Here is a 15,507-nt window from a genome sequence, read left to right on the forward strand (position 1 = left end):
TAATTACCAATGATTCTGCTAGGAAATTATGGTTTCAATTGAAAAAAATATGCATTTGCCACTTGGTTCCCAAAGCCAAATAAAATGCGGTGCATATATCTATTGGATAATTATGCGGGGTATTCAATGGCGTGTTGTCAGTATTTTTTAGTGCAGTATTATCTCATTCGTCCACGTCAATTAGAGTATGGAATAGCTGAATAACTAGACCAGGCAACAGTTGCCCATCAGCAGTCGCGAGTGATTGAAGTAGTGTAGCTCTGAATGCACTCTAATTTATCCAAGTATGTGGAGTATTTATTTGCTGTCTATTTTATTCGCGATATCTTCTCTAGAGGCAGCAGTGACTGAACCAATCGTTCATACGCAATTCGGTACAATTCGTGGTAAATGGTTGAGGAGTGCTAGGAATGTTGCTGTTGCTGCCTACCTGGGGGTGCCCTACGCAGAGCCACCGATTGGATCGCTACGTTTTGAGGTACAGATCCATTGATTAATCAAGTAATTTGCATAATTAATTGCAAGCCTCGATTTCATGAAGAATCCTCGAGAGTGGAATGGCCATTGGAAGCAAATTCACAATGCCGTTGATGATGGACCTCCTTGTGTTCAGCCGACGGATGATGGCCACATTATTGGAAAAGAGGATTGTCTTTATTTAAATATTTTTGTTCCTGCCGTACGTATTTTATTCTATCAGAGTTTAGGTCCACGAGAAATTTCAAGCCTTGAAAATAATAATTAACACATAAAAAGGGGAAAAAATAATTAGATCTCTTAAACGATGTAGCGAGGTCATCGAGCAATTGATGCAAAAATGTCATGATCATGTGTCGGACAATTTGTTGGATTAATCTGTAGTGAAATAAAGTCTGTGTTGTGAACGTGATATTCATTCACACACGGCTATTTTGGAATAGCCTGAGAAAGGCAGATGGTAGGCGACGTCGGGTGAATTTAATAAGTTTTATTCAACTAGCGATATTCACAGATTCCGTATGAATCCAAACTCTCCGTTTTGGTGTTCATTCATGGTGAGGGTTTTATCACTGGCAGCAACAATAGTACTGAATTGGCGCCAGATTATCTCATGGATCAGGACATCATAGTCGTAACAGTCAATTATCGACTTGGAATTTTGGGTGATTTTTTCCATTTTTCTGATTCGGTTTAAGGACGTTCGTTTGTGATTTAAGGCAGTAATCGGCGCTCCTGAGTCTATTTGTGACTGTTGACTTTTTACATTTTTTAAATAATGTATTTTCTCAATTCTTTAAATTTTCTACTTGACAATTTTCAAGCACTAAATCCAATAGTCTTTTGAGCTTAAGAGTAGAATAGTTCATACGTTTTTCAAGATTCAAGAACTGATGTCTTGAAAAACAATGAAATTTGTCCATCACTAGTTGAATATTTCTAGGATTTTTGAGTACTGGTAATGAGGCTGGACCGGGCAATTACGGTGTCAAGGATGTTGTCCAGGCACTCAAATGGGTCCAAGCGAATATTCAGGATTTTGGTGGAGATAAGAATTCGGTAACTCTGAGTGGGGCGAGTGCTGGAGCAGCGTTGGCTCATCATTTAGCTTTATCAAATCGTACTAAGGATCTCTTCCATCGGCTCATAACTCATTCAGGATCAGCACTCGCACCCTGGGCTATGCATCCAGCTCGAATTGCAAGAATCAGGTACTTGGCGGTTGCTGTTGGGATGAACTGCACCACCAGAGAAAAAATTCTGGATATAGCCTACGTCCCTATGACGCACACGTTGTTTGACGAGATTCAGGAAATTCAAGACGATATTCAAATCCTCGAGTGCTTGAGGTATTCCAATACGCATGAACTCACTAAGCAACTGAGTCTTTTCGTAAGTTTTTTCTTTATTTTCATTTTATCGTTCGGATTTGAATTTTATTTTATCTTTTTTTTTATTGAATGAAACGAATTGTCTAGGACGAATGGTTCGGCAGTCCCTACGGAACCTTTGGTCCCACACTCGAACCGGAAAGTAATGAAGCTTTGATAACTAGAAATCCGAAATCGATTATAGAAAATCAGGAATTTCGAGACATTCCTTGGATGACTGGGGTTGTCACCGAAGAAGGTCTATCCAAAACATTAAGTATGATCCATTGATATTCCCCAGCTTTTATTCCCTGACTCATTCAAACTTTTTATTTCTCCTTGTAAAAGTGTTGCATTCCAATGAATCCTTGCGGGAGTCTCTACTCGAAAATTTCGATGATGCAATCCTAGTAGTTCTCGAAGTGGAGGAAGTCGTGGCAAATACTTCTCTATTTATCGAAGAGCTACTGAATTTCTACTTTCCTGACGGATTCGATGCGGACACGAGCGAGTTTTTTGAAAATTTAACAGCGGTGAATATTTTATTTTTTCCCAACTTTCAATCGAGTACTTTGATGGATTCTCTAACTTCTGTTGAAGCTGGTCGGTGATGGGCTAATCTACTATTGGTCGCATGAAGCCTTGCAGACTCAGGCCGAAGAAATGGAGTCGAATATCTATTCCTATGTGTTTGCCTACGAGGGCACTTTCTCCGCGACTTTGCAAAATGGCGGTCCACGAAAATTAGGTAACATTTGAAATAACGTATTTTTACGTTTTTGGAACCGAAACATTGATATCTACATTTTTCAGGGGTATCTCATGGGGACGATATAAACTACTTGTTTCCCTTTTTAAACTCTCAGTTGGCTGATCTGCAACTGTTTAATACAATAGAAGACGACACCATGATTCACATAATGACTGAGATGATAGGCACATTTGTAAAAACGGGGTGAGTCCTTTGACTTGCAGTTTCATCGAATTTTTCGGAATTATGAAAAAAATGATTAATTTCGTTAGCCTCCCGGCAATCTGTCGAATGCTATCCGGTGATGTACTTCATTTATTTACAGAGTACCATCCGCACAGCTAACACCGGATTGGAGGCCATATCAAGAGGATTTCCGATTCATGAGACTAGGAATGGAGAGATCGCCGGATATTTCGATGGAAAGCTACTTCCTGCCGATCAGAATGGACTTCTGGTATCGTCTCATGGGCAACGTTTCCGTGCCGAGGGAACAACTATTCTTTGAGCTGTACGAGGACGATACTGCTGAGGATGTCACCAAGGAGGACTCCACCAATGCAATTTCCGGACACTCCGAATGCATTTCTTTCCAGTATATCATACTCCTATACGCTATTTGCCTCCTCTTCTAGATCCTCTTCCTTTTTCATAAAAAATTGTTCTCACATAGTGATAATTTAAGAGACAGATAGAATGGAATTATTTATTGACTAGAAGAATTCGCAATAAAGGATATTGCCATGATCGACATACAAATCCATTTGAAAAATGTGAAATTGAAAATTCCCCACTCCTACAAAAGCAGAATAAATGCGCATTCATTTTAACGCACATGACAGAGCCCCGTTGAAGCCAACGTTTCAACCAAAACTCGGCAAAACTCAAACTAATAACCGCGCTTTGTAATCGCATTAAAAACTTTACAGTTACCACGGACTTTACTGCGTCACTGTACCGAGTGGGAAAAATATACGAGTGGTCTAGGCAATTTTACCGAGTACTGCAGCTCGAATCAGGTGGAATTTATGCATGAATGGCACACCGACTTTTATTTACTTAGTCCATAGTCTGTTTTCAAAAGGAACAAAAAGAAATAGAAAAAAACAAGAACACAAAACAGGTGGAAAAAGTTCAATTCACTACCTATAGACTGAATACTGATTGACGAATGATGGCAACACCGATCGAAGCTCTGGTCTAGGCATGTGCCATCCCTATTTGAGTTCGCCCCGAAAATGACCAGGCAATTTGCAGGTATGGGTTGTGCAAAAAAGACCAATAGAATTGCTACGACCCGAGGCTAGTAGTTCAGAACTGAACGACGGGGGGTTTTAAAAAAAATGCCAGAGAGTACAAAGGGAAGAGGTGGGGTGGAAAAAAATGGATACGGTCGTACGGAAAGGACGAATGCCCGTTAAATGGCCCCAGGGAGGTCAACCGTTGGCGTTCATGCGTACATTTCTCGCGTGTCCTGTTCTACATTGGACGATGTACACGAGGTTGTGCCCATTGATTGACGATTTGCATAGGTAAATAATTTTGATGATGGCCGAGACTATGTTTACCTTGTAATTCAATAATTGTTTTTCCCCGGCGATGGAGCTAACCCGAGGGGATCACAGCACACTTTTTACCAATATTTTTATTTTTCATCATATCAATTATCTGTGCTTTTAAATACCGAGCTAAATATTCAAATGAAGATACGCATTGAATCGACTTGAACGTTGTGCACGACGAATTTATCGTCCTCTGGCCTCTGTCGATGCAAATCAAGCATCGATTACGGCAGGCGATACAAGCCCACGAGCTTCGCATGATAGCAGCTACCGGAGTCTCACACAATGCACTAATGCGACATATTGTTCGCCGCAGCAAAAATTGCCTCTCGTTATGCCTGTCTCATGCCACTAGAGCACTAACGTTAGACGAGAATTCGTTCACATGCACACCACCCCACAATTTACTCCTCTTTTCTGTTGGATGATCTTGATAATCTTCCAAGGACGTGAGAAATCACCAGTTTTCATATTTACATGGAGCTGCGGTGCCACCAGCAAGTGCATGTCTCATGGTACAATGTTCAAATTTTTTATTTTTCATTTTTTATTTTATATTTTTATTTTATTGAATAATTAGTGATTTTTTAATAAGGGATTCAAAATTCCGGGATAGTATTACTTGGATTTTCAACATTTTCACGGTTTTCCAGTGCCGCGTTCACCTGAAAATTGATAATCACCACAATATTCCAGGAATTAAATAAAATTAAATGATTCATCAATGGAGAATTTAAAAAATTTCAAGTTTTTCCACTTGAGGTGTAATTATCCGCGGTGTACAGTGGATTAATCAATTAGTTCTGACAATCAAATTTATTTACGTCAAATTAATTTCTTAGGCATTTCAGTTATCTCCATTATTTTCACTCGAGACAGCAGTAATTTTTATTCGTCAGCAACTCACGGATTTTATCTGAAAAAAAGTAGCGCGTCATTCCTGCATAATATCGCAATACACACATGATGTATATTTCATGCATCAGTGAGTTCACGGGTATATTCGATGCGGAAGGGAGGTTAATTGTCGCTCCCCCGTTGGTATTTTTCCCCTCTACTTGACCTAATATCCTGCGGTCGTGTATTGGACATAGACCTTTGCTTTATATTTCATGGCGGCCACTATCTATCGATTTTCCAAATGAATTTTCGAGGCTGCGTAGTTTAACTGTGGTAATGATTTAACATATGGTGAGTAGTAAAATGTTTGAAGCTTAAGAACGGGTAATGCATCAGTGCCAACTGAAATGATAGCCGCGAGACGTTGAAGCTTGCTCGCAACTTTGTTAGAAATAGAGCGTATTTCCGCGTTTTGACGTACGCCAGTTTTAACAGGGGATGCGGAAGGGCCAGTGTGACGAGGTTACATCGCATTTGGATAGGTGTACGTCAACAATATCATAGAAACCCTCGCGGCTACCGTGTTGCTAACAGCCCTGGGTTTTCTCCATGGACTTGAACGCACTGAATTATAGAACTAAAGCCTCATCTCCTGCCCGACAAATACCAGTTTATGCGGATTTATCTTCCTGACCAATGCATTATCAAATTTTTCCTACGGTTTTGTTACACACATTTCACATTTTCCTACGTTATCCATAATGCGCACAGGAAAGTGATATTTTTCACTTCCATCGAGAGAGAAATTCTAATTATGATTAATTCTGATAATTTTAATCTAATCGTGGAAAGACAGTGATATTTTAATATAACATTTATCAAAGAGAAGGGGGAGAGCTGATGGATCTCTGAAAATTTCTCTGTCTCCCTTCAGCTCCAAGATATTTTTACTAAAAAATTTCCGTGAAATTTGACCCTCGCAGAAAATGATAGGAGAGTTCGTGGAATTAAGGGATTTGTTCCAGGAGTAAAAAGTGTTTTTCTTTGTGTGCATGTCCGTCAGAAGACTTTTCTTAATTAATGAAGTTTTATTTTGGTGAGAGTTAGATCGACAGGGATGCTGACCACAATGACCAAGGCACTCTGTTCAAGTCCAGAATGTTGGTGAGTACGCTGAGAAACCGCATATCCGCAAAACCGCACGGTGACTTTGACATTCGTATGTTCGGGCTTTGTTTTCGAGGTACTTCTAGGCTGCTTAGTTTTTTTTCGGTGTGGATTCGGACAAAAACTATGCGACAGCACATAAAACATTCAAATGCATTAGGATCTTGCATAAGGGAATTTCAAAGGGTGCATTCTCCACTGATTAAGTTATACAATTTATACTTTATCGTGGTACAATGGTCAAAGAGACGCGGATGATTGGTAATGTACTTACGGGGGAATCCCTTTGTTTGGTACAGAGTCGCACTTTGATTTGCCTCGCTTGAATTCATAGGGAGATGATGCGGTCAGTCAATCCTCTCCTACCTGATTGCCCGTTCATCAAATTCGCTTTGTTCTATGCATGACTTTCCACTCGATCGTTTATCTCCGATTATGACTGTCACACGAGATATGCGTGGGCATATTTGTTTGTAATGATACTCGTTGGTTCGTCAGAATTTAATTGCGGAAAACACGTGGATTCAAGTGTTATTTTTTCGCACGAGCGCATCCCTGTTATCCACTTTAATTTTTCATTCTGCAGCTCATAGTGATGTGGTGCTGTAGCAGCTCTCATATGTCCGCACAAGTTAATGCAGCAGTTTTGAATAATGACGCGTTGCCCAAGTGTACATCAAAGCCAAGTAAGTAACCTATTCCGTATGAATAACATTGCAGAATAACCATACACTGGGGCCCTTTTCCTAACTCATCATTGGTATCCAGTCCACGTTGACAATTTTCACATAGAGATATTTGGAAATGTATAGAGCTGGTAAAGGTGCACCAGAGTCCATGGAATTCTGTGTTATTCTGTGCGTCAAAGTGGCTTGATTATTCTCGTGGTGATTTAGTCATGTGGAGTATGAGCATCACATATACAAACGTGCAATCTATGATATTCTGCTAGGAATTCCAATATTGGCGTACCGTGACACCACCTTTTTGGTGGTGTCTCCATTGTTCCTGTTTTAATGAAAAAATAAAAAAGAGGGCGAAAAAAAACAGGACAGCTATTTAATTCGTAGTTAAAGGTTAACAAAATTGAGCCTCGCAGCTTATTAAAGCTTCATCGTTGCTGGCTGCCTTCTCCCTTATTATTTCACCCGAGGCATTCATTTTCTGCAAGAGTGAAGCCCCATCTTCGTGTCGCACAAGTCTGATCTTGGGTTTTCGTACACCTGGTGGAAGAACCACAAGACTTTTCGCGGCATCCGCTATGCGATGTCAGTAGAAATACGTATGGCAGGATGAGTGAGCACTATTCCGTGAGATGAGGGTAATTTTGCGACGAGATTGTTTGTACTTGAGAGTCTTGGTTCTCGCTTGGGTTGCTTAAGAGAGGCCCTATCTGAAGATTTGAGATATGGCATTCCCTTCACCTAAAACTCATAACACCATAATTACTTCAGCAGTTCTTCAGCTATGGTAAAAGCTTGACTGGGTGCACTGAGGTGCATATAACTTGAATAATCCATTCACCTTTATGACAGGTTCGAGAATGGAAACCAGACGGGATAAGCACCGAGTTTGTCTGATGAACCGATCATCATACGGCCACACGTATGTGTTCGATACACTAATGACTATTGTTGTCTATTGGGGATTATCCCCTAGTGCTGACCTCATCCGGGAACCAACAAGAGCCTGACCCAAATAGTCTGACGTCCAGTCGTCGATTCACTGATCTAGGTGTATCACTCGGTCTAGGCACCTTGCTAGTTCCTGGTAAGCTCTAAGGCTCTGCCGAGCATCATTTCATGATCATTGAAGAGTGGATGGAATTTACTCGGTACTGGTAACCACAACGTAACAATCTCTCCAAACTATTGACCTAGATCAAGTAATCGTCAAAGTAATTTTCTAGCCCAACGGAATAAAAATCGGTCACAAGGCTTTGGATAAAGCCATGGCCAGTCATGTCCATTTCTGAAGGCTGGACCAGCGTTTGTTCTGATATTCCTTGTGCAAAGCGTGAAGGGATCAAGCTCGACGGATTATCTAGGAGCCTCGAAATGTTCACCGACTTCTCGCGCTCGTGTACCGTCGCTCCATAGCTTTTCTCGTGTGCGCCCCTTTGAGTATTTTACTCTGCATATTTAAAGCACCTTTACTCCCTATATTTCGCTATATCTATACACCCTCTGGCTAGCCACTGCACTGGCTAACCTACCAACACACCCTCTGCGAGTGCACCTTCGTTGTATATAAAATGCCACGACGCAGACGGTACGTCATTTGAATTTCAGATTCTAACTTATCCCGACGCCCGCAAGCGGATATCCGGATATCCGGCGGTCTTGATGTTTCGAAAAACGCTTGGGATTACCAACCTAACCATTGATGGTTGAAGGTTAGCTATCCACAACATTAAGTCACCATTACTTATAAGTAGTTGGTCAGTATAAGGCCTGCAGGAGATCAACCATCTTTTGGGGGAAGAAAGTTCCTTTTTCCTAAAATTTAATTTTTTCCTCGAAAAAAAGGCTGTTTTCAAATGCATTACACTCCTGAAAGCTGATAAAACCTTCAAATACGGAAAGAATTCGGAAAATGATTGTTTTTTTGCGTCACAAAACACAATATCAATTTCTTCTGTATTAAACGCGGAACTTCTCGAATGTTCTCCGAGGGAAAAATCGAGACCAATGTCGCTTCATTCTTGTCCCTCACGAAGTTTTGATTAAATTAATTATTAATAAAAAGGAGATGAAACTATCCGCAATACTTCACTGAAGTTCCAGTGGCTGATCTAATAATTTGAGGATGGAAGGGATGGAAAATGATTTTTTTCCAAAATCTAATTTTTCCATGCTGTAAATAATAATAAAACTCTCACCGTCTGGGTTATTACACAAAGACAAGGGGAACACATCAACAATTATTTTAGTATCCTACCCGTTCCTGATGAAATTAGTTGAGTGCATGTAATATGCCAGTGTTTCCTGAATTAAACACTGAGCAACAAAAATTCGCTTCAAAACCTGCAAAACCCGCAAAACTTTACTTGCTCATGAAAGCGATGTTACTGCACTGGTGGCACTGTAATGATCGGAGCGAGCATTACTTGTTTTATAGCGGATCAACGGACCAATTGTTATTATTCAATACCATACCCAATACCATGACAATAATATTCGCAAATTGTTCATCAAAGCTGAAAGAGCTTATTTTATTTTAGCCCTCCAATTGTGTCCCCGGGATATTCGAGTTCTCTTTTTAATTATTCCACATAAAAAATGGATGGCAAGTTACACGAAAAACTCAACATAAATTTCAAAAGGGAAGCGGAACTGCAGCTGATCAAAGTGAAGTATAAAAACAGAAAAATTAACCAAAATGTCGGGCATACAATGGGATAATTGTAGAAAACTAACAGACAGTCGTTACTCGTTTTTATTAACCGAGAGCGACAGGAGAAGGGAAGTGATCAGTTAGAGTAGTCAATTAAATTTCCCAAAAATAAACTGAGTTCACGAGAAAATAGCCAGAGATTTTTGATAGCGATCTAATGACGGAATACATTTCGCGAATGAAGACAGACGGGAATAAATAGAATCGGAGAGGACAGGAGGATAAAAAGGTCAATGGGAAAAAAGGTGGGAGGTGTATCGAAGCGTGTTGTTTTCGATGCTGCAAGGATAGTTCTAGTGTGGAATCGCATGAGACATGTTCATCCGCGCATTTTATCGTGAATATTAATATCCCCTCGATATTTCCCAGCGGCACACCGATACGAACACCCGTCCGCATTAAAGACACCGAGAATTCAGAAACTTGTGCAGCCGGGGAGAAAAATTCAATAAAAATTGCGCGAAAGTTCTTTAATCCGCGGGTCAAAATACTCGTATAAAATCCGTCAATTTCAATCGCACACCATCATTTATTAGAGAAGTTTTCTCTTTGTCCATGGAACCTATTCCCGTTCCACCCTCATGGAAATGCGAATGAAAACGGAATCAGCAAATTCGTTTCGTTGTGGCGCATTTAGAGAACCCCCCGGGAGCTGAAAGGATTCATTGGTTTTTCTTCGGGTCTTTCGTCGGGTGTGAAACAAACTGATTTGCAGAAAATGGTGTTCAAACGCAGAAGAAATTAATCAACCTCCACTCCCCTAGAATAATTCGCAGTTTTTTAAGTTTTTGTTGTTTCTTCAGGATTGAAGAAAAAAACATTGGGTATTATACACAGTAATTTTACTGTCACTGAGAACAAATCAATTGAATTGAGGTACCATTCAATATTGATCTCACGTCATTCCATTTCAATGTAGATATGTGGCAGTGACCGCATCAAAGTGTTTGATACAACTGCGAGGTATAATGGAGGCATTAAATTGTCATTAGAAAATGACACGACCCACTAGGCTATTAATCAATAACAATAACTAATTCTAATGGAGCCACTGACATCTCAAAGCTCCTGATTTGATATGATGAATACGGGATTATCATCGAAGTTAGGTTTAGTACAGTGGGATGACTTGTAAATCTGTGTTGTCTACCGGACATTACCAATTATTCTCATTTTACCCCTCGTAACTCATACAAAATAAACACCAATAGGTATTGGAATATGGCGGCAGACGGCAGACGGTACAGAGAGTTGTAACCAATAACACGATATTTAGTACATGTTCACCACCAAAGTTGTTACCAAGCTAGTTGCTTTCAGCAGCTCATGAGTTCATGAGCTGAACTGAGATCCAGTGAAATTAATACCTATAATAAAGAACTGCTTACAACTTTTCACCGGCTACAATTCAATCTGTCAATATATACTCGAGTTTTGAAATTAAATCGAGACCCATTGCATCGGGTGCATTCACTACCAGCTAGGGGGGTTATCTCGTTAATAAGTCGGGCGCCAACTTTCCTACTCCACCATGTAAATTAAATTCCCTGACGATTCGCAACTATTGGCAGACTGGTATTTTCGATATGGCGGGTAAAAAACAAGTTTGCCGGATAAAATGAAGGGGCTTCAATGTAAAATAAATGAAAATCAAGAGAAAAATCGAACATGTGGTCTTCAATTATTCCAAAACTCCAATATGATGGATCTTTAATGAACGGATAGAGTTCGGAAAAATAGTTGTCGGCGCTCTTGTTAGAGGCAACATATCCTATGACCAGTGGAGTGAGTTTTTCCCTCAATTAAAATGGATTTGGGCAGGTGAAGTAATTCGGATGAGGGGTTCCGGATGAGTTGCAATTAATTTCCAACAAAGATCACGTATACGGGGATATTTGAAGGATTGGGAGGATAATACCGGGGAAAAAAATATCGTATCGAATCAACATTGTTTAATTTAGTCAAGTAAAAGTGAACAGTGCTGGTGGAATCCTGGTGAAGGATGAGAACGATGCTGGAGGCGAAGAGGTACATCACTGGAAATACACGCAAGTGTATGCCGTAAGAACGTCAGATGCAGACTAGCCCGAGGCATTCGCTGCGGATGTTTCGGATTTACCTATATTTTCTATCTACATAGATTCTTCAGAATTCATTCTACTAACGATGCTCGTGATATGGTGCTCTCTCGCTCCCCTTCACTCATTTCAACGTTCATCCACTCGGCACTGCGAATTCATTTTTAAATGTCCCATGTTTGAAGTTTTCATTTTTCGTACGAAACAAGTGGATGGATTTGACTTGTGGATGAAAAATAAAAATCCGATGGGTTCCCGGGCGTCATATCATGTGTTTGCCTTTCTGCTCATTCTCTACTCTCCAATATCCCTGCTTTATCGCGCACATCTAGCTTCCGCAGCCACATTACTGAATTGCAGTTAAATATTTGATTTTCCGGTTTTGGCGGATATATGCGGGAGATTTCCGATGCACCTCGACCATCGATTTACCACCAGGGGCAACTTCATCGCAACTTCCCAAGTTACAGCGTGCGCAATAAAAATTATTTACCTGTTTGATTAATTTTAAATACTCATACGATTTTTCCAGATTTTCCGGAGAATCAACAACGGGAATTGGCAGTGAAACTGCTAACAAGCAGAATTTTCATTGAATATTGAAAAAAAAATAAAAGTCCGTGGATTTTTTCCCCGCGAATTGGAGTAGAGTGAAGTGCCACAATTCAGCAGTGAAGCGGTAAAAGGTAACAAGTCGAATATCTCTGAATCTGAAAGCGATAACGAAATTTTGGTTAAAGTTTCATTTGTAGATCTCAATGCACTCTACAAAAGATGTTCTTATAAAAATATCGCTATCTCCTGTGGATTCAGGCATATCCCTCTAGAACTCAATTATGGAAAAAGTTGACTTGTAACTCTTTAGCCCTCCGTTATTCAATTCTTTAGATGAAAAATACGAATAAGACTCGTAGTTTATTATGCAGTGGTTTGAATAATTCCATATGAGTTATGAAATGTGTACAGGTATTTATTAAGGAAATTGAGAGAACCTCGAGATAAAGTTGTCGTGTGCGAGTGGTGCGTGACGGCAAATGGCCCTTGATACTGCATTCAACAATTCTCAGTGTAGAAATGGGGTATGTTGTTGTACTCTTTCAATAATTAGTGGCGATAGTATACATACTCCCTTTCATTTCATAGGGTTGAGATGAGGAATGGCCGACTGCTGAAAATATAGGGAGGACGATTGAATTGCCAAGTTATTATATTATGGGAATCGAGAAACTGGCAGGAGCAAAATCGGATTATCGTATAATATAGAGGGTGCCCTATCCAACCGGAAACGACATCGGGATTACGTGCTGGACACTTCCAGACTGAAGCTGTATACTTAAATACACGAGAGTGTTAGTACCCAGTGCAAATTAAGACACTCACTCAGGCGATACGAGAACTATCGATAAAAATGCTAATGCCCCATTTTTTTTTTCGTTCGATTTCCCCCGTCCGGTCTTTCCTCGTTGGAAAATACACGTGGGAGTTGTTTTTCTGTCCAGGAGGATTGCGAATAAGTGATGGAAAAACAACGATAGAAATATATATGCTCGTGTTACTTAAAATCTTGGAAAGCTCAGAAAATGTGAATGAATGAAGGCAAAAAGAGAATTGGGGGATGAAAAAAAAACCGCAGGAAGCTCTGGTGCGTTGGGTATACGGGCTTGCGTGAAATTAATGGTACAGTGAGGATCAACGAGTCGGTGTGGAATTATGTCGATCGATAATAGTTATAGAATCGATTGGGAGTTGTAGGAGCATCGGTTAAAAAGAGACTAGGTGAAAACATTTGAGGTAAACTCGAGCGCTTAAGCCGCTCTGTTGAACGAACGGCGGATTCATCAGGTGGAGAAAGAGGTGAAGAGGGAATGGTCTGTACTGAAAGCAGTGGTATTAGCTATCTCCTCGGTTTGTGAAACCGCAAAACCCTGCATGTGTTTTTTTTTTAACACCCAAAAAATCTGATTCTGGATTCCGACACCTAGTCCGGTTGCAGTGCAAAAGGAAATAACACGGGTTGATTTCTCAATAATTGTAGGTGAAGCGAATGAATCATCAACGTGACATTACGATAAAAGTGATATAAAGAGTATTTCAATGCTCAGGGGTGCAATTTTCCAGGGAATTTCTCATTCGTTGGATTACAGTTTTCTTTTCTCCCTACTGCACCCTCTGTCTCTCTTTCGCTTCCCAGAAAACCGCCATAACTTTTAATTCATCACCGCAAATGAAATGACAACATTGTTCCGTAATAATTCACGTCTTTGAAAATACATTCGCCGGTGGTCGAATGCCGAAACGGCATGTGGAAACTGGGTCCTTAGTTTTTAGATATTTTTCTCCCGTCGTCTGTACAGCATCAGCTTCTCTTTCAGTCTCGTTTTGTATATTATCATCATGAATTCAAGGACTCACAGAAAGAACCTGAGGCAAATTTTCTGTATGAGCTCTTGCAAAAAAAAAAAAATGAGGATGGAGAAGAAAAAAAACTGACGACAAGATACGGAAATACTGAGCGCACGGACAAATGGAAATGCGATTTTTATTACAGTACAGCTAAACGATCTCGTTATTCTCTCAGACTTTTATACGCTTTCCTCCTCTTCAACTTTGTTTCACGTTTTATTTCTTTTTTCTTTTCTAATATTATTTTTCTCATTCTTCATAGTGATGTTGAAAAAGTTGTTGTCAATTATACGTTGAAACTACAGTTTCAATCTTGAAATTGTCGCACTTGGTAATTGAATCAATTTACTCCGAATGGAGAAGGAAACTTGGGGGGAGATAAGACGTAAAAAAAGTGAAATTTGTTACGATATTACGGTATTTTGTTGTGTTTTATAGTGCTGAAAAACAAGCTATAATAATGGAATATTTCTTTATGGTGTGCTGGGGGCACGTGGCGACGCAATTATGATTTTTGAACGTTTGTCTGTAAAATGGGAAGAGTGAAAAGAGAGGGAGAAAACAGTGAATAGAACGACATCGTGTCCGCAATGCATGAATGCCGGGTATAATTGCTGCCGTAGGGGCCGGCACCAGTTTCACGATGAACCCCCAATTCTCCTCTCTCGTTTTATTTCCTCCTCTATTCCTCTATTATGACTTTATTTTTCGCAAATTAAGCGTTGACAACTAGTCCCTCCGTTCGCAATGATTACTAATGACAATTGCAATCGTTAATTCACCCACAATAGAGATGAAAATGTTGGGAAAGTGTCGCTGATCGAGAACACCCTGAGTAAAAAGCTTTCACCTAGTTATTGAAAAAAAGTACTCCAACAATTGAAAGTACAACGTGAATTTCTCCATTGAGTTGCATTGCCAAATGACTACCATATCCGGGCCCAGAGGATTTACATGAAAAAGCGAGAATGTCAATTACAACTCTCCCTTATTCTGTTTTCACTCAAAACTTTTTCCCCTTTTCCCACCTTTTATTTTCACCATTTTATTTTTTTCTTCCATTTTCATTTGCACCACACCTAAGTGCACTTCCTATTCATTTATTCATATATATTTCTACCAATGACGGATCTATGCGTTCACCTCGGTCAATGCCAACAAATGGGTGTAATGTGTGAGTAATCACATGCCGATAACAAACATCGAGTTCTGGAAAACGGGATGATGTGTTATCCACTGGGCAACCTATTGATTTATTTTCCAACACATCCTGCCAATAATAATACTGCAGACAATCTGCAATTACCAAACTCTCTCCGAGTGACGATATGCAATGCTACAATTACTCAATTATTACAGTACCCATGATTTTCTCTTCTTTTCAACTAACAAAATTACTCAATCGTACTGTTATGCAAAACTCACATGAATGATCGAGTTGCACTTGACATTTTGGCTGCTGT

The 15,507-nt window shown here is 39.9% G+C and overlaps 1 protein-coding gene across 1 annotated transcript; it reads left to right on the plus strand.

Moving 5' to 3' along the window:
- The first annotated feature begins 225 nt into the window (after positions 1-225).
- Positions 226-3,357, plus strand: LOC105270921 (esterase E4). The gene is made up of 9 exons (XM_011312160.1): positions 226-478; positions 542-679; positions 992-1,142; positions 1,421-1,869; positions 1,956-2,124; positions 2,196-2,380; positions 2,448-2,595; positions 2,661-2,802; positions 2,924-3,357. Exons 1-9 carry the CDS (start codon positions 287-289, stop codon positions 3,231-3,233), a joined length of 1,884 nt encoding a protein of 627 aa, XP_011310462.1. The 5' UTR covers positions 226-286; the 3' UTR covers positions 3,234-3,357.
- The last annotated feature ends 12,150 nt before the right edge of the window (positions 3,358-15,507 follow it).

This window comes from Fopius arisanus, unplaced genomic scaffold (genome assembly GCF_000806365.1).
Source record: "Fopius arisanus strain USDA-PBARC FA_bdor unplaced genomic scaffold, ASM80636v1 scaffold00097, whole genome shotgun sequence".
Taxonomy (NCBI): Eukaryota; Metazoa; Arthropoda; class Insecta; order Hymenoptera; family Braconidae; genus Fopius; species Fopius arisanus.